This window comes from Ochotona princeps, chromosome 1, assembly GCF_030435755.1.
Source record: "Ochotona princeps isolate mOchPri1 chromosome 1, mOchPri1.hap1, whole genome shotgun sequence".
NCBI classification, from domain to species: domain Eukaryota; kingdom Metazoa; phylum Chordata; class Mammalia; order Lagomorpha; family Ochotonidae; genus Ochotona; species Ochotona princeps.
Window position 1 is genome coordinate 90,590,541 of NC_080832.1, and position 20,745 is coordinate 90,611,285.

General features: G+C 35.0%; 1 protein-coding gene across 1 annotated transcript in view; it reads left to right on the forward strand.

Moving 5' to 3' along the window:
* The window catches only part of LOC131481299 (protein eyes shut homolog), a 1,058,324-nt gene that overhangs the window by 837,028 nt on the left and 200,551 nt on the right, over positions 1 to 20,745 (forward strand). The window contains exons 22-23 of the mRNA XM_058669692.1: positions 5,615 to 5,711; positions 17,872 to 18,089. Coding sequence (XP_058525675.1) covers positions 5,615 to 5,711; positions 17,872 to 18,089 — 315 coding nt within the window. The remainder of the gene's footprint in view (positions 1 to 5,614; positions 5,712 to 17,871; positions 18,090 to 20,745) is intronic.

A 20,745-nucleotide genomic window follows, 5' to 3' on the forward strand; every position in this document is an offset into this window, starting at 1 on the left:
CAATGGATCAGTGGCTAAATCCTCAACTTGCAAGCGCTGGGATCTTATATGGGCACCAGTTCATGTTTCAGATGCTGCACTAACCTTCCAGCTCCCTGCTGGTGACTTGGCAAAGCAGTAGAGGATGGCCCAAAAGCGTTGGAACCCTGCACCTGTGCAGCAGACCTAGAGGAACCTCCTGGCTCCCAGCTTCAGATCAGTTCAACTCCAGCCATTGCAGCTACATGGGGAGTGAACCAGTGGATGGAAGGCCTTTCTCTCTGTATCTTCTTCTCTCTGTAGGTCTGACTTTCCAAATAAATCTTAAAAAAAAGTTCAAAAGAAGGGTTAACGATAATGGGAAAAATAAACCTGCACAGGACAATGTCAGAAAACAAGATGTACCAAGTAAATCAACAGGCAATCAGCAAGAATCACCCTTGGCAAAAGATTTTTTTATGGAAAATTCTGATGGAAAACACTAATATAAGTAGTTTTAGGATGCTAGAAACTGTAAATGAAGTAATGACTTATTTAAAATGAGAAAATATTTTTTAAAACAGTAAGATTGGCAGAAAGTCAATACAAAAAAATCACAAAAGTGATTCTAGTTATTGGGAATAAAAGTCATTGATAGTAACTGAAAACTGGAAAGACAACCTAGAGATAGCTGAAAAAGTGATGTTTGAAGGTAATAGAAGGCAGATCTTCTACATTACTCTATGTGCATACATATTTATCTTTCAATACTGTTTCTGCTGCAACTCCTTGGGTTTGATATTTTTGTTTTCATTTTGTTTTCATTTATTTTCATCTCTTCAAAAGAGTTTCTTTTCTCTTAGTAAATTCTTCACTGACTCATAGGTCATACAGTAGCATCATTTTTCCAAGAAGATTTCTTGTTTTCTTTTTCATTTTTTCATTGACACATTGGTTATTCAGTGGCATGATATTGAACTCTGTGATGTTGCAATCTTATTTTACCTTTATTCCTGTTGTTGATTTGGTGGATTTTGTTGATTTTATGGAATTGCATAACAAAATTAAAATAGAAGAAAAAATGTATTCAATAAAATAATAAGGAAAAATGTCCCTAATTTGGAGAAAGAATTGAGAAACAAAACACAGGGAGGGCACAGAACTCCCAGCAAGGTTAACCAAAAGCAATCTTCACTGCAACACATGATAATCAAGCTCTCTTCAACTGAACAAAAGAAAAAGATCCTTATATATACAAGTGAAAAAAAATCAATCACACTGCTGACCTCTCACAGGAAACTCTAGAGGCCAGAAGGGAATAGAGTGACATATCCTAGCTTCTAAATGCAAAGCAAAAAAATGGTCAGTCCAGAATACAATATCCAGCAAAGCTTTCCTTTGTCTTTGAAAATGCAATAAAATTCTTCCACAATAAAGAAAAGCTCAAAGAACTTGCCTCTTCCAGATGTGCCCTACAGATGATATTTTAAGATGTTCTCTTGGCAGAGAAAAGGAAAAGCACCTGTCAAAACCAAAGTCAAATATTGACAATGTCCCAATGAAACGAAAACAAAAGACCAAAGTAAACAATGAGCAATCCATTGCTAAAATAATAGGACCAGATTGCTACCTCTTCATTAATGCTGACAGTAAATGGCTTAAACTGATTAGTTGAAAGTTCTAGATTAGTGGATTGAGTCAAAAAACATACCCATCTATTTGTTGCCTCAGGAGATAGCTCTCACTAACAAAGATATGCAGAAACTGAAAGTGAAAGGATAGAAAAAGAATATTCTTTTTAATGGCTACATTGTGTTCCATCATATAGAGAAGTGATGGTATGTTGCAGTATGCATCTCTACTCTCAATAAAAGATGGACTGCTGGGCCCAGTGCCATGGCCTAGCGGCTAAAGTCCTCGCCTTGAACGCCCCGGGATCCCATGTGGGCGCCAGTTCTAATCCCAGCAGCTCCACTTCCCATCCAGCTCCCTGCTTGTGGCCTGGGAAGGTAGTCGAGGACGGCCCAATGCATTGGGATCCTGCACCCACGTGGGAGACCTGGAAGAGGTTCCTGGTTCCCGGCTTTGGATCGGTGCAGCACTGGCCGTTGTGGCTCACTTGGGGAGTGAATCATCGGACAGAAGATCTTCCTCTCTGTCTCTCTTCCTCTCTATATATCTGACTTTGTAATAAAAATAATAAATCTTTAAAAAAAAAAGATGGACTGCCAATGAAAATATTAAATATATCCTGACAATAGGATGCTGGACATTTTATCATTTTTTACAATGTCAGGATACATTTAAATAGCAGAATAACAGGCTTGTGACTGTTTTTGAAGGACTGTACTATTGTAATTAAATGGGGGAAATCAGCAGGAGAAAGGAATTGGGAAAGGGGAAGGGAAAATCCCTGAGCCTATGGAACTGTATCATGAAAGATAATAATAAACTATACAAAAAAGAATACTTGCCAGAGAAATCAAAAATTTTTTTTTCAAAAAGAATAAAAGCATAATTGCAAAATTTATTATATACATTATTGGCTTCCAAAAATTATTTGAGGTGAAAATTTTCCAAAATTAGAGGAATATGTAATTCTTAAAATCCTAACGGTACTTGATTGTAAGGATTGATAGGAAGAGTAATTAATTCATACCTAGACTCATTATCACAGATAAAGACAAGCTCTTACAGCTGCCAAAGAGAAGAGGAAATGTAATAACAGCACCACTCACCTTTACTTAGAATGACTTCATATCAAAAATAAGTTACAATATATAATCAAGAAGTATATTTATAACTTTGAAAGAAAAATCAATATAAAATTCTATTTGTAATTACCCTATATTCAAGGGAGAAATGAAATGTGATCTAAGAGTTTAGTAGCAACAGATACTAAAAATAATAAAGATGCATTTATAAAAAATAAATAACTGTGCCTTAAATGAAGACATGTGAACTAGGAAAGAAGCAGGAAAATAATGATAAATTATCAATCATTGATTATGTTTCATAAAATGTTGGTTTTTGTCAAGAGGTAAAATTGGAAAATATTGTATATTCAATAATCAAAAATTTTAAGACACAAGTTTTTTTTAATTTAAAACCATTTTAAATTAAATGATGTACAGAGATAGCAACTAATAAAATTGTGGAAATAGTTCTAATTTTACTTCTATATGCTTTCTCACCAAAATGACATTGTGTGATCCAAATCACTTATTTTTCTATTTCCCATGTTGTTATATATTATTCTATGATTCTTATTTAGGATCTGGAGAACATTAAATTATATGAAGTGTTTAATTTACTTAGTTCGTCAGCCATATATTCACTTATTATATTTTAAAATCTTTCTCTTCTTTTGAAATTCCTTAAGCTTCTAGTTGGAGCATGATCTGCTAAACATTTTATAAATAAACTTTCTGAACCAAATCATTCTAGCTCTATTCCTTAGCATGCCTAAAGAGTATAGATCTGCAAACATGGTGTTAATTATCTTGGGAAAAAAACTGTTTCATAAAACCTTAGTTTTTAAAATAATGGAACTTGAGTATTTGAAACTATTATAAGCAATATTAGTTGAAGTAAATGAACTCTTCAACTTGACCATGTAATTTATTTTCAGAAAAATCTCTTTAGAGATCGCTGTCTAGTCAGCAAATGATTACTTTAACTTGAATTTTAATATTAGCACTGAATGATCTATGTACATTAGATAATGTGGTTCTCTCTAGCCATTTATGAGCTAAGAATGATGATCTCTCTTAACTCACACTTCAGGGAAGATCACTCAGCCAGTCAATGGATTATCTCAAAATATGATCCTTGAGTTTTTAAATCATTAGATTCAGCTGGCCTCAGCAATACTTGAGAGGTATAAGGGATATGCACTTAGATTATTTTTTTTTCCTCCAATGATTTGCAAGGCAAAATGTCTGGCTTGTTGAGAAAGCTTTTTGTTTCTCTTGAAACAGTTTGGTCTATAAGCAAGTAAAAGTCATTATAAAAATGAATGTGATTAGAATCTATGTGGAAAACAGCTCACCAAGTAAGAGCATCAATTGTCAAACAAGTAGTAAGCAGGCAGTGGAATCAAACATTTGTTGAAGGGTCAGGGAAAGAAAGGGAAGAATAACAGAAAGCAAACAGAATGACTTTGTAGAATTGCAGTTTTCTTTCTACTTCTACAAGCTCAGGATGAAACAAAGAGATATTATTCGATTGAAAAAATGAGATGTGTATTATCTGAAAACAGTTCCCTCCATCTTCAGTGTAAGCACTTACACATGTCCACTTGGTCATGGCAACAACACACAGTTCACAGAAATGAGAAACTCTTAGAGTTCAAGAATATATCGTAATTGTCCAATCAGAATTAGAGAATTAGAAATGAGCTCAGCAAGTTACAGAGAAGGCAGAGTGAGTTGATTTATTGGAAGGATCCTATCAGACTTGACTTTTGAAGAGAAAAGAGAGAAGGCAGCCTATGTTAAGTTTGATTTTTTTCTCATTCATTTAACAATATTATTTTAGGAAGAATTAGTGAATTATTTGATTAGTATTCAGTAAGATTGGTTTCTTGTTATGACGCTAAAGATGACCAGCTGTCCTGATCTGCCAGCAGCTTCCCTGGTGTTAGCAGTGAAAATTTTACAGCTTGTGAAATTTCTCACATCTGGAAAAACTGGATAGATTGATTAAAATTAAAAATAAACTCAGATGGGCTCAGGATCCAACATTTATAAAATAGTAGTGAACAAAAATGAGAATTAAAATCATCCACTTCATAACAATGCCAAGTTAGTATTTGCTACAAATGGAAAGTGCAAGGGTAATAGACTATGAATTACTTGTTGTTTTTCCTGGAGACGCAGTGATTTTTTTTTATGTTTCATTAGTATTTAACACATTAAATACAATTCTAATAACATGGTGACATCCCCCTTCCCTTCCTTATTCCATCCTTCCCATGAATAAGATTTCAAATACCTCAAAATGCACGCATGCCTATTCCACTGCTCACATTCTAAAATTACACATTTCCAGTTGTGTATTGAGCATTTCTACTATTCTACAAATTCCCCTAACCTTACACTTTTCTTTATCTCTGAGAAGCAGTACCAGCCAGTACATTAGTGACATGCTTTCCGAGTTCTGATAACTGTATCACAGTGTAATCTCACTGCTCAGGGGTAAGAAGCCTTTCATTTCTTTTCCATTTCTATTTTACCTGTAGGCCAGAGTTGGGAAATTTCTACCTAAGGAGTTTAGAGTCATTTAATGCTAATGTTACTTGTCCAGCAGTCTTCTAAATGACTGAGACTGTATGTCAACCACTGTTAGTACTTAAAGTTGATCGAAAGCTACTTTAAACATAAAGCTATTTTTTGTTTTTTAGGGGCTAAATGTTGAAAGGATTTAAATTTATTCTTAGAAAAAGGAGAGAAAGAAAAGGGAATTCAGTTTAGAAAAAACGAGAGTGAAACTTTTCCTATCTGAAAATGTTCACACTTGTTTGAGGCCATGTTTCCACATAAATATAATCCAAAAAGTATCTCTCTCACTGACAAGTACTCACTATCCAAGTGAGAAGTTACTCTGTGTTTGCCAGTAACACACGAAAGAGTGATTTCTTCTGCTTTATTTCTAGCTACACAGTGCCAGTTGGCAACCCTTGTATGATTGAATTGGCTGCAGATGGAAAACTTCCAATACAGAAGAAAAAAATGAAGACAGCTTATGCTCAGGTAGGTATGCAAATGTCTGCTCGAAATATTCATTGTGCCCAGTAGTTCAAGTAATTATTTGCTTTTAAATTCATAAGCATTAGCCTTCTTAATACAATTTCTTATTAAAAGCTCTTTAAGCGCATAAAAAAAAGTCAGTTGACCTATCGAGGATACCTAATGACACCATTGCTGGTTCTTTGAGAAAATCAACAAAATAGACTCTCCACTTGTCCAACTAAGCAAAAAAAAAAAAAAAAAAAAATGGAGAAGATGCAGATAAATGGAATCAGAGATGAAAAAGGAAATACAACAGATAAGCTCAGACATAAATAGAGATATTTGAAACTATTACAAGCAACTGTATGCCAAACAAATCAGAAGACCAAGAAGAAATGGATAGATTTTTGGACAATACAGTCTACCAAAACTGAATCTTAAAGCAGTTAATAATCTAAATAGACCTATAACAAAAACTGAAATTAAATCAGTAATTAAATCCCTTCAATTTTCTCCAAGAAGTTTTTTTTTCTTTTTTTCATTTCTTCAGCGACACATTAATCTTTTAGTAGCATGTTATTGAACTTCATACCATGTATATTTCCATTTTTCTTCCGGGTATTGAATTTGTTTTGTAGCTTTTCATGTAAGGAGATGTATAGTAACTATGTACTAGAGACTATCCTATCCAGATGTGAAGATACAATGCAGTATACACCTTTACTCTAAAAGATGGACTCCCAATGAAACTGTTAATTGTATCTTGACAACAGGATGCCGGATTTTATGTCATTGTCCATATCTACAATGTGAGAATACACTTAAATAGCAGAATGATGGATTTATGACTGTTTGTGAATGACTGTACTATTGTAATAATACAGGGGAAACCAGTATAGGGGAGGAGGCTTAAGGAGGGAGTAAGAAAAATCCCAGAGCCTAAAAAAGTGAAAAAAGAAATTCTTTAAAATCACCAGAAAATTCATCTCATACTTTGGGTATAAATATATTTAATGTTTCCTGGAACTGAAATGTTTTATTGAATTTAAAATGTTTGTTTTCCTGTTACATTTTGGTTTAATATGTTGTTTGTGATTTTTTTTTCAAAAACACGATAGCTTAGGAATAAGGAATGATTAGCAAGATACAACACAGTTCTTTAAAGAAACAGATTTTTGCATTATGGTATGGAATTATTAATGCTGTGTTGTGAAGATGCCTACTGCACTAGTTTGGAAATTTTGCTTAGAAACATCAAATGAAGGCAAACTGAAAGATGAAAGGATATGTGTCCCTCCAGAGATCACCCAATTTGCTAAATTCTTTCAATTTAATGATGTGGTTGGTTCTTAGTATGACTTTATTGCAACACATTTAAAATAAAGAATTTCTGATTCATTTGATCATCATGGAGAGTTAATCTGTATAATTAGAGCTCCAAAGCACTAATTTTGGTGCACATTAAAGCTGGCAATATGAACAACCCTAACGACTTGGAAATTTCATTTTATGGCCATTTCTTCTACATAGTCTTGGTGAGTGACATAGGCATCCAAAAAAGCAGGTAGGAACACCTGTCATTTGCATAAGCACACTACATTTTCCACATTGTGGCCATACACACTGCCTCATTTTACATTCTACAAGAACCGTGAAAACTAAGACTGATAGTGTCTGACAACACTAGTGGATTCGTCCACCATTCACAGAAATGAGAGACTTACCCCTGGCCTTCTAATTCCTGAGCCCTGTTTATTCCCTAATAATATTCTCTACTACTCATAATTTTGTACTGCATCAGCTCAAAACTGTTTTCAAAAAGTTGTTAGGGTAGGAATAAAATTGTTTTTATTTAAAAAAAAAAATAAAGACAAAACAAGTTGGAGCTCAAGAGGGCCAAATAGCTTGACTCAAGATGTACAACATCCAAATAGCAGAAGATAAATACTCTATAAAGCATTCAATCTTATTACATCTTCATTAACTCTCTATACTCACATATCTTTATATACTGAAATATCCATATTCTCTTATGAATAGCATGCAATACACTACTCATTTTGACTTTATTGAATTACATATTTGATGAACAGAGTTCAACAGTGCTTGATTTATTTTTGTTATTAAAATAGTAGATATGACATATTTATAACCTCTCTACAAATCAGTCTCTCTATCCTGTAGGTTGAAGTAATGCAGATCAGAATGTCCCAAGAAATAAATATAACCTATAGGGACAAACACATGAGAATGGAATTTACTCTTTAAATTTAAAATAATTTGGATGATTTCAGGGTGCAAAATAGAGAATGAACTGAAAAGCTCAAAAGCTTGCTATTCACCACCACTATCAGAGTTGTCACAGGATTTCACTGGTTGCTGTCTCCTTACCTTGAGCCCAACTAAAGTGTTGTGAATGCCTATGAATCACTGGTACCTTGTAACTTATATTAACCCCAGAGCTCAACTCAGACACACCGTGCGAGACTGTATGTGTTTGAGATTTTTAGCCTAGCCCAAAACCCAAAGAGTTATGATGTACACAAACATTTCCACCATAGGAAATGTGATTTGAGGATTCACAATTCTGAAAAAGCAGTCAGTATTCACAGAAATTCTGTACTTCCAATTTTAGCTTTCGATTCATTCCTGGCCTAGAATTATGTGATATATCACTCTTGATGTTGAGCTTCAGCAGCATGCCAAAAATCCACTTAAGTCTCATGATCACAAAGAGAAGCAACTGACTCTACCATGCACTGTTTTTTCTGTTTCTATTGCCCTGATATTTATCATTTCCTTCTGTCAACTTTTTTCAAGTTTGTTCTTTTTGTTCTATTTTTATTATTGGGAAATGGAGACATGGAAAGAACAAGTTCTCTGCTGGCTCACTCTCCAATTGCCTGCAATGACCAGCACCATACCAGGGCAAAGCCAGGAAGCTGGGAAGTGAATCCAAGTTTCCCATATGGATGCGATGACCCAAAGACTCAAACCATCACTTACTGCCTTCTAGGGTATATGTGGAGAAGAAGCTGGAATTAGGAGGCAGAGCCAAGAATTGAATGCAGGCACTCCAATGCAGGTGCAAGCATGCCATACAGCATATTTTTAGAATTTTGTTTGTTTATTTGTTTTTTTTTTTTTTTTGAAAGGCAGAGTGAGAGATTGAACTCTGCTTTCTTCCTACTTCTCATCAGTCAACTGGTTGACTTTGCCATAGCTACGATTGCTAGATCTGAGCCAGGCTGAAGCAAGAGCCTTTAACTCCATCCAAGTCTCCGTGTGAGTGGTAGAGACCCCAGTACCTGATTCTTCCCAGAGCAGTCATTAGCAGTAAGTTGAATCAGAACCAAAGTGGAAACACAAACCCAGGGATTCCAAATGGGGCATAGATCTCTGAAATGACATTTTAACCATTTCACCACAACAGGCATCCCCCAGTAAGTGCTGAGCTAAGCACTCATTCTCTTTTTAGAATGCAGTCTCATTTATAATCACTTACTATTTCTCTCTCAGAAATGCTTTTCATGCATTCTATAAATTTTGATATTTTTGTTTGCATTTTTATTTGGTTCAAGAAATCTTTTGATTTCCCTTTTGATTTCTTCCTGATTTATTGATTATTCAACAGTGACTTAATTTGTGCATAACTCACTTTTTCTTATGGTACTAGTTTTTAATTTTATTCCAGTTATTGTCAGAAAAGATATTTGGTATGATTTCAGTCTTCAAGGATTTATTAAACTGCTTTGTTGTTTAACATGTTATCTATCACAAAAAGGTCATGTTCTTGAGAAATATGTACTCTTACGCTGTTGGATAGAAAATCGATACATATTTATGAGATATATTTGCTCTGTTGCTCAAATCTTTTCTTCCTTCTTATATTTTTCAGATTTATTTTTTATTTGAGGGAGTTACATAAAAGGAGGGAGGGAGAATCAAAGCAAAAAAGGAGAGCTCAGTCTCCCATCTTTGCATCCACTAATTCACTAGCCAGGTAATCACAACAGCGAGGGTTCAGCTAGGCCAAAGCTAGGAATGGGAGATTCAACCGGGGTTTCCATCTTGATGGCATGGATCCGATACCTGGGCCATTTCGTACCTCTTTTTCAAGACCTTAATCAGGGAGGTAAATTAGACTTACAAGCAGCTGGGGCACAAACCAGTGCCTGTATGGGATACTGACTTTGCAGGCTGCAGCTTTACGCACTATGCCTCAAAGCCAACACCTCCTTATTATGATTTACTCCTAATTGAACTGAGGCATTGAAATCTGCCGCTGGTATTATATTGCTGACTATTGCCTCTTTCAGTGCTGTCACTGTTTACTACATTCATGTGGACTGGGCATTTATGTACATACATATATAACGTTACTGAAAGTATGTGTATTCATAATATGTTGATATTGGGGCATATATACGTATCATACTTGTTTTCTCTTTCTAGGTCAACTCTACTATCGTTGTATAACATCTTTGTGTCTTGTCGCAGTGCTGACTTAAAGCTACCTTTGTTGTGGTGTAACTCCTCTTTATTAGTTACCATTTTTGTTTAATTCTTTTCTGTCCTTTCACTTTCTTCTGGACTGTATTCTTGAATCTAAAGAAAGTCTCTTTCAACAGAATGTAGTTAATTCTAGTTAATTATTCAATGGCTGTCTTAATTAGCTTAATCCATTCACAGTCATAGGATAGGTGAGTGTTTACTGGTCTTGTTTCAAGCTTTATACCTCTTTCCAGTTTTTTCTTTCTTACTGCCTTTTCTTATGCTGTATTAATTTTTTCAGTGGTTATACTTTGTTTCTTTTCTCCTGTTTAACATATTTTATAAATATTTTGTAGTTGCTATGTGAAATACATTAAGCATTTTATAATTATAACAATCTTTTTTAATCTGACAACTTCAATCACACATGTAAAAATCTACTCTTAATTTCCCCCATATACTTTACTGACTTAAAAAATAACACCTTTTTTATATTGTGACATCATGAACATATTCCACAGTTGTCATACCTTTGCCTTTTTATTTCTGTACCAGAATGAAAAGTTATCTGCCACTGTTACAGTAGTCTATACTTGTCTGCATATCTACCCTTAAAAGCAGGATATGCATTTGCATAATTGTCTTGCTTCCTTTTATTTCAACTTAAACAATTCCCATTAACATTTAATATAAAAATAGGTCCAAAGAACTCCCTCAGCTTTTACTTATCTTAGAAAATATTCAGGTTTTAATAATATTTGAAGGAAAGTTTTGTCAGATACAGTGTTCTTGCCATACTTCTTTTTTTTAGCACTTCATATACATAAACCACTTCCTTCCTAACTACTTAATTTCTATGGGGAAAAATACTCTCATGGGAGTATCCACGTATGTGATAACTCACTTTTCTTTTGCATCTTTCAAAATTCTCTTTGTGTTTGTCTCTTGATAATTATAGTGAGTCTCAGATTGGAATTTTTCACTTAGTCTTAAAGCTTCTTGATTCTGGATGTCTATTTCCCTTTTACCTTTTCAGTCCCCAGCCATTATTTTTTTTTTACATAAGCTTTTTCTGGTTTCTCTCTCTTCTACTTTAGTGCTTTCCATGACAAATATACTAATCCAGTTGATAGTATTGCGTAAATCCCTCAGCATTTCTGTATTTTTTTCTTGTTATTTCTTCTTTTTGCTTCTCCAAATGGATTATTTCAGATGGCTTGCCCATGAGGTCTCTGATTCTTTATTCTACTTGATCAAATCTGCTGTTGAACTCCTTAAAATATCTTCCAATTCAGGTATTTTGCCTTTTAGCTCCCAAATTTATCATTGGTTCATTTTAATATTTGTCTTTGTTGAGTTCTTATTTTCTTCATTCACTAAATTTCTGGCCTTGTTGAGCATCTTCAAGATGATTATTTTGAATTCTCTGTCAGATAAATAATATACCTGTGTTATACTGAAGATGATTTCTGGAGATTCATTTTATTTCCTTGATTGGAGCATGATTCTGTTTCTTATAATATGTTAAAACTTTGTCATGCCATCTGCATATTTGAAAAATATATGTAATCTCCTCTCCCTGTGTTTTGGAACTATGAACAGGGAAAGATCTTTTAAAGTCAATATGGCCAAAGGTTGCAAAGTGGTTTGTAGATGCAACTCCTTTGAACTTATACATGGAAAATTCTCAATTAAAAGAAATTTGCTTATTTTCATTTTAGAAAATCATAATCCCTTTTGCTATCTGTGATACTGCAGACATTATGCATCTCCTGCAACAAATTCAGTTTTCTTGTGTGCTTAATAGCTTTCAGATTTTAGAGTGTGCCACTTCTCTCCACCCTCCAGCTTGGGAAAGACACATTTCTAGTCCTCAGGAAGCCTTGGCAAAAAGTAAGAATGTTGGATGCAACTAAAACACTTCTCTTTCTTCTCCCTGAATATGAGTTTGCCACACTATACCAGCCTCTGTCTGATGTACCCTGGGTCCTATGGAAAAGGAGTAAGTTGCCTTGGGAACTCCTCCAATATCTAGAATACTGGACGCACACTCTTGTTCTTGTCCAAAAGGTGTTCCACTTTACTGAGGCAGAGCCGGAGTGTGGGTCTGCAATCTATGGGGACCATGCTCATTTAAACTGTGAAGTTTGCTCTCCTGTCAGTACTTAGATGCAGAAGCCAGCCCCTCAGGCAGTCCCCCCAAATCTGCAGCTGAACATATTTTAGTCTTCTCTTTCACCCTCCCCAAAAAGAAACTCCAAGCTGGAATTTTTCCCTTCTTACTATACTGTCCTGATGGGGGAGGAACAATGGTGAGTGAATGTCATCAGGGTTCCTTCTACTTTCAAACACAGGAGGTTCCACACTTCCATTTCCCTCTTCTAGATTTCTCATGAAGGAATTAGTACATTAGTTGAATTTGTGTCTATATGGTGGAAGGAAGGTCCAGGGTTTCCTATTCAGCCGTCTTGCTGACCAGCAGACTGTTTTTGTTAATCAATTACTTTATGATTCATTTTGTTCTGATTATGGTTAACTTCCATAACAACATGAATAATTGTGCATCATTCTTACTGTGCATTTACACTTCCCTAGATCAGTGTGTTCAGTGGGTAGCAACTCAATCCATTGAATGCTGTACTAAAACTCATCTTTTCCCCCTCAACATGGTAAGAAGTTATGATTTTCACTGCATTTCCTAATCTAAAAAACTTGACGAATATTTGTGACTAACACTCAGGAAACGATTAGGTTTATGCTAATAATGTTGGCATCTCCTGACAGAGTTACAATTTGCTTCCTGTCTACGGTACTTCCGGTCCTTCTTCCTGCTAACATGCCTGGGGAAGCAACAGATGACCCAAGAGCTTGGTCCCCTGCATCCTGTGTGGGAGACCCAGATGGAGTTCCATGCCCTGCTTCAGTCTGGCTCAGCACTAGCCATTAAAACCACCTGGAGAATGAACCTCCAGAAGGAAAATCTCTTTCTCTGTCTTGCCTTCTTACTCTGTAACTCTGCTTTGCAAACAAATCAAATATTCTTTTCCATACAAAATATGGGACCAATTAGGCCATCAGTGATACTTAGAAAATGCTTCAACATAACCTTTTTATTATGTGCTGCTTCATGTTAGTATCATTCAGTAATTTTCAGATAAATATTAATATCCCTGTACCCTAGATCATCTATGAGTGATTTTGAGATATGCTAGACTGCTACTGTGTTACTCTTCCTGGATAGTATCTAGTAAGGACCTCTAATATGCTTAATCTGGTAAATTAGCAAGGTTCTAAAGCAGCAAAAAGGAAAGAGGCCTAAAAGACAAGCAGAAGAGGAGGGAAAGCAGGATTGAGCTTCATGAAACAGACCATTTCAAAATATTTTCAAAATACAGCTATGAACTCTTTAGAAAATCCAAACCTTAGGGTTGAAGTGCTACCCTAAAAATGCAAAGGAATTAATACAATTGTGTGTAGAGTATCATATATAAAAAAAGGCTGAGAAAGAGTGAAATCTTTTAACTACAAAGGGATAGGGATTTAGATAATTACTGATTCTGCCTTTTGATCCCGTCTCATTTAATGCCTCTAAACAGTTTTTAAAAGCTTAAGCCTTATTTACATGAAAATGGTTATTTAAGTAAATCTTTCTTCTGGAACACTTTACTCAACTTCATTTATCCAGCTATATTCCAAGACACAAATATTTTGGTTGTGCATTTATTTGCATGCAATCCAGACAGTATTAAAAGCAAAAATTTGGAAATGACTATTAAATAAAGCAGCTCATTTCAGTTATAAGTCATCATGTTCTTAGATAAAGATAAGCATGGCCTGATAATTAATCTTAACTACAAAATATATCTGCAGCTACATGCCTGTATTGTATTAGCAAAGAAGATATTTAACTTCATATAGAATGAGGCTATAAAATAAAACTAAACATTGAATCAAGATATCATTATAGAACAAATAGATGTGTAAGTAAACACATATTCTCATAGATGCACTATAGAATAGAGACTAGCACACAGGGAAGTGAAGATACATTGCAGTGAGATTTTCTACTCCTGAATAAAAGGAGAACTCCAATGAAACTGCTAAATACACCTTGACAATAGCCTACTAGATTTTTCTACCGTTGCCAATACCTATAATGCCATGATATACTTAAATAGTAGCATGTTGGACTTGTAACTGTTGCTATAATATACAATACTATTCTAATAATATGAGGAAAACTTAGGCAGGAGGAGAATGGGAAGCGAGGGAGGAGAGATGGAAGGCGGAATCCCTATACCTATAAAATGATACCATGGAAAATTATATAAGCAAAGGAAATATCCATAATTACAGAAATGTGTGCAGAACTCTAAATTTAAAACAGAACAAGAAGGAAACAGAGTGGCTTTTTCTCTTCCTCTGTTTTTTAGAAATTTGATTTTCTTTTGCATCCCTTCTTATTTTATTCACACGTATGTAAAAGAACAGCATTATTCTTCCTTTACTCTGAAGCTCTGAGAGGCGAAAGAATGTTCATTTTACTCTTGTCAGATGTGGAGTCCTTTTGCCTCAGTCACCATTCATATTTTTCTATTATCTTGATGATTCCTCCTTGATTGTCCATGTCTGTTCTCTGCGCTTTTATCTTGTAAGATCATATCTTGATGTCAGACTTTATTCTCCATAGTCTGATTCACAAAGAGTTATTAGAAAAGACTTATTTTAAAGACCTGTCTCCTTAGGAATGATTATACACACAAAAGGCAGCTCTTAGATAATTGAGAGTCTGGGGATAGAAGAAGTCAGCCATTTTAATGGTTATCTATGTGCAGTCAATGGCAGCTGATTTTTTACACATTTCAGAGCTCCAGCTAAACTAGGACATTGGATTAGAAGAAATACAAGAGCCATCTACTTCCACTGTTTGGATGTTTTTCTAATGGTCTAATAAATCATAGATAGAACCATGGATTCCCCCTTATATCTGCCTCAGCTGACAGAGAGGAGAGCATTTTTCAATCCTCTATCAGTTTTGTGCTAAAACAGCATGCTTGTCAAAGCACTGAGCAGTTTGCTTTTCCAGGTGTGTGATCAATGCACAATGATGTCAGAGATCTTAAAGAGAAAAAGGTCGTGTTCAGATGACTTTAGTCTAAAAATGCATATTGGATCCCATATTGTATTAACTGGGGTCATTTACCCAAGCTGATAAAATAAAAATTTGCCAGTGTTTGTTAGAGCAGTCAGTATAAAATGACTTTGCATATGGACAGATGTGTAAACAAGCAGACATTCTATGATAAGGCTCTATTTTGCTTTTAATTTTTTAAGTTATTTTAACATACTTGAGGCAGAGAAAGAGTAAAGGACAGAGTGCAGGAGAGCTTCCATATACAATGATTTACTTTCTTAAGTGCCTGCAACAACCAGGACTGACATGCTCAGTACCAAAGGCAGGATCTCAGTCCAGGTCTCCTACATGTCTACAACGAGCCAAAATGCATCAACCATCACAAACTGCCTTTCAGCAGTCGCGTTAGTAGAAAGTTGGAGGCAGGAGGCAAAAGCATCTATTAAATCCAGCATTTTTACTACTAGATAAAATGTCCTGTGTGACAGTTCTGTTGCCAAACTTTGAATCTTTTAGCTTTTCTACCCTTCTATAACCAAATACTTTTATCCTCTGTAACTAAGATAAAAGGCACTCAAGAAATTTACTAAGTTTATTAAATGAGCATAGGAGCAAAAACTGAGAATATCAGGGATTAAGAGCTAAAATACAGAGTTAGTTTGACATGTTTGGGGCCAAAGGGATGCTTTGCAATTCATAGGAATAAATATGCTCAGTCTAGAAGTGTATTTTTCAGAAGTCAACTGATGGCATATTCTGGGAACGGATCATAAAAGATATTACACAGAGAGATACATCTGCCTCTACCTATCATAGGCCAAACAGCCCTGAAGAGCATCAGCTTGTTACTTTCATTGAGATAAGAACTCAGTTATAAATGTTAAGTGTTCAGAAGGAAAGATCAAGCAAGGGTTTAAATCATAATAGATTTTATCACCACTCTGATCAATGAGAAAGAGCTCAGCAATGAGCATTGAATGTGAACTTACTGGTACTTTCCATATGGATTCACTCTTGTTTTTCATTTGGGTACATATCTTCACATAGGACAGGGTTCCAGAATTTTTATATAATATAGTCAGTAAATTTCAGTTTCATTAGGAGCTACACTGACAAAAGAAAACTTTTTCAAAGCAGGAAGGGAAAAAGTAGGTTGGAGTTATTTGGAGAAAGTATGCTGGTTTCCAATATTCAGCTTAAGCCTTACAAGGAACAATTTAGATTTTATGTGCTGGTAACTTTTCAGATAGTTTGTTTCCACAAACTGGGAGGCTGGGTGTATGCCCCAGGGCACAGTGGGTTGAACCACTCATGTGGGATACTTGCTTCCCATAACTCTTTTTTTTTCTTTTTTCATAATATATTTCCTTAGGCTCAGGGATTTCCTCTTCCACCCCATGCCTCCCCCACAGTTTTCCCATATATTGTAACAATAGTTTAGTCCCTCAACAACAGTCCCAAGTCGATCATTCTATTTAAGTGTATTCAATATCTCTCATATACAAGGTCTTGCCAATGCAAATGGAAGCTATCAAATGATAGCCCAAGTACTCTTGTTCCTGCCACCTAAGTGGGTGGTCTGGTTGGAATTTCTGTCTCCTTTCTTCAGTCCTGGTGTTTAATGGGCTTTTAAAGAGTCACCTAGTCACCAAGCAACCTATATAAGGGCCATCTGTGTTGCTCATATTTTAGAATATTTGACATATAGCATCTCATTGTATTCACTTACAAGGATTGCCATAACAAAGTGTTACAAGCTGGCTGGCTTAAATAACTGAAATAACTTACGATCCTTGTAGTTCAAGACTGCGTAAGTCCGAGATCTGTGTAAGCCCAAGGTGTTAAGCAGGGTTGCTTCCTTCCTATAGCTGTGAGAATCTTTTTAGTGTCACTTACCTAGTTTGTAGCACTTTCCTGACAACTTTTGGCGTCTTTGAAGAAGCATCGCCACAATCTCGGCCTGCATATTCACTTGACACTCCTTCTCTGAGAAAGTCTGTGTCTCACTTTCTTGTATAGAGAAACCAGTTGTATTGAATTAAGTGTCTACCTTACTCAAAAGTTGACCTCTTCTGAATTAATTAATTATGCCTCATTGGTCATATCTTCAAGGGTCAAATTCCAAGTTACTGGCTGTTAGAACTTCAGTATATAAGAATTTGTGAGAAATAAAATTCAATCACTAACAATAACTGGCTATTTTCACATCAAAATGTAAACACTTGCTTTCAGAAATCCCAAAGTAAGAAAGTTCTGTTGAGTGCCTAATTTTTGTATTAAATTATATTAGATATTATGAGATGGAAAAAAAGTAAAAATGGAGTTATTTCCTACAGCCTACTATAGGTAACAAAACACGATAATTGCAATTTGGTTTAAACAAACCAAAAAAGGTAGTATAAAAGCATTTTATAGAACTAACATCCTACCTCCCTCAGTGTTGTCTCTCATAAAAGAAAAAAAAATGTATTGTAGAACCAAACATGGTAGATCTTTTGTACAACCTAGTAGCACTTCATAGTAAGATTTTTTTTTAATCTTTTTTTCCTACAGGGATATTTTGAATCTATGTTCCTTGGTAATATACCAGGAAATGTTGAGGTCCCTCAGAGTGTGGGCCATATTTATGGATTCAAGGGTTGCATTCGAGAACTTCGAGTAAACAACAAAGAAATCTTCATCATTAGTGAAGCACGACATTGGAAGAACATTGAGAGCTGCTACATCCCTTGGTGTAATCATCTGTGCCGTAACAATGGCACCTGTATCAGGTCAGTATCATTCTCTCATCTCCACCTTATCTTGCATGATTCCAAATTCTTAAAGCTACAAAAGCAGTATTATCAACTGGGTGACTTATTTGCTCAAATTGGATACAGTGAAAAATGGTTCTCCTTCAGACTCTGGAAGTAGGTAAGTAGCTAAACCTGATTATAAAGTTCGAAAGATAGAAAATTCACTCTAGATGTTCCTAGTTTTTTTGTAAACATGAACAATAATTATATGTATTGATAAGTTTTGTGAGTTCATTAATTTTGTAATTCATCTTTAAGTAATCTGTGGTTATGATATTAGCAATGGAGAAAATATCTGCATATATGCTTTAGTTTACAATTTATTTTTTTTCCATGAAGCAAAGATTTATTATGCTTTGTAAGCTTAAGAAAATGTTAATTAAAATTACTTTCTGCTCTACTAAAAAATCTTAAGTGAATCAACCCTGAGGGAGACTCATTTGGACAATGCAGACTATATTCTTAAATTTATTCAGTCCTCTGAGGAATATCTATTTAAGGTCTACAAATAATGACATAGTAGATGCTGTAATGTGGACAGATTATACTCATTTAAGTTAAGCAAAAATTGACAAAATCTCATAGGCGATATCTTAGTTTCAGTGCTTCTACGGGACAAGCTATCAAGTAATTAATATTGATTCCATAAAAGTGAACATCTATATACGTAGTGTAAAAAGGAGAAAATTTCTATCACAGAGCAGTACCAGAAACTACAGGCAAAAATGGGCGCTGAAAGTGATCAATAGAATAGCAAATGGAAAAAGAGAGAAAGAACCAAAAGGCAAAGAGAACAGGACAGGTAAGATAGATTCAAGGTGATGTGTTTATCAGACAGTCACAGATATTAATAACTTTGGAACACTGAGCATGCTTAAATGAAAAGGGAGAAATTCTCTGTAACAGCGTCTCTAACTTTTCTTCCTGGCAATAACAATAAAGAACTATTTAATATAAGCACAACAGATAAGGGTTTAAAGATCCAATGGAAATTGAATAGGGGTGCCATGAGTAGTAATAACTTCCTTAACCACAGTAACTTTCCTGAAGAAAATGACAAATAAATTTTACTCAATAAGCATTCTGATTGATAATGAACAAATGAATACCAATTTTTCAAAGCATAGAGTGATGTAAAAATTATTTAGTAACATAAATTTCAGAATCTTGCAGAAGAAATTTGAGTCTGCCTAACCAAGTGAAATACAAATAGCAAAAAGAAGTTTATCTAGTGACATTACTAATACCTGAAAGATTTATGTCATTCTAAATGCATCTTTTGGTGATATTTTACCTTTGATGAAAATATTGGAATAACAAGAATTGTGTTTTCTGCTTTCCTGTTTGTAATAAACATCATTGGTCCATACTCTTCCCCTCCTCATGGTCATAGTTATTCAGTTTCCTCTCCCTTGTTTAGAGGTGTGACCTGTGACTTGCTTTTAGGCAGCAAAATAGCCAGTAGAATAGGCCTTTACTATGTAATTTCCCTGCTCTAAGCAGGAATGTGAATTACATTTCTCTTGCTGGCTTCAATGAAATAGACAGAAAATTTAGGAGGCCCATGTGGCAAGACAATGTGTGTGGCCTTGGCCTCCAGCCTACAGTGAAAAGCTGAGAGTGGATACTGGCTGATAACCAGCAATTACTGAATCTGTAGTCTTTGTAATGACAAGGAATTAAATTTTGCAACAATAACATTTGGTTGGAAATGGATATTTCTCCAGTCAAGCCTTTAAATGAGACCCCATCCTTAATCACTACTCTAACTGCACCTTGTGAGATTCTTACGCAGAGGTCCTAATGAAGTCCTTCCCAGAATCTTGGCTCATGGAAACTATGAGTTAATAAATGTAGTCTGGTGTAAGGTGTTCAGTTTGTGGCAACACTATTGTGCAGTATTAGAAAATTAATGTGTTATAATTTTCAAGAAAAATGTCTAATATTTCCAACTCAGAAATAGAAGTTACATTTATTTTAAAACATTAACTTGGAGGTACTAAATGCTCAGTGCATATGAAATAAGCCTCTTGTTTTCATGAATTGAAGAGCCTCAAATTCCTTTTGATCTTGGTCATTTGAAAATAGGAAATAAAATAATTGTCTTAGCAGAATAGATCCAAGTAGTCCTAGGTTTGTTTATACTTTATATGTTTATTCTCTTCAGTTTACTTCTATAATTGCCTCATAGCTGGCTAGGAGCCGAAGTTTGTGAAACAAAGAAATGTATTCAAGACACTTAAATCTTCAGGATTTGGGGCAAATGTTTTCACAAACGTGTATCTGTTAATAACTTGCCATAGATTATGCATGGCTAGCTTTCCAAACCCACTTCTGAGCTCTGAACAGCTACCCCACAGGAATCCACTCAAACTACATGGACTTTTTAACCACTTCCAAATCAAGATCTCTTTTTGTTGCTAGAAATAAAAACTCATCAGTTGTACATCCAATTAATAGAACCACTTTATCATAATGATCATAAGAGCCTTAGCGGGTAGAAGATTTGACCAAGAATAGTATATATAGCTCTGAAGCTTCATTCAGAGTTAACAATATTGTCTATTACTCTCCAAATACGTCTAAAACAGAACTACTAAGTCATACATAGAGCAGTACAGTGGTCTATAAA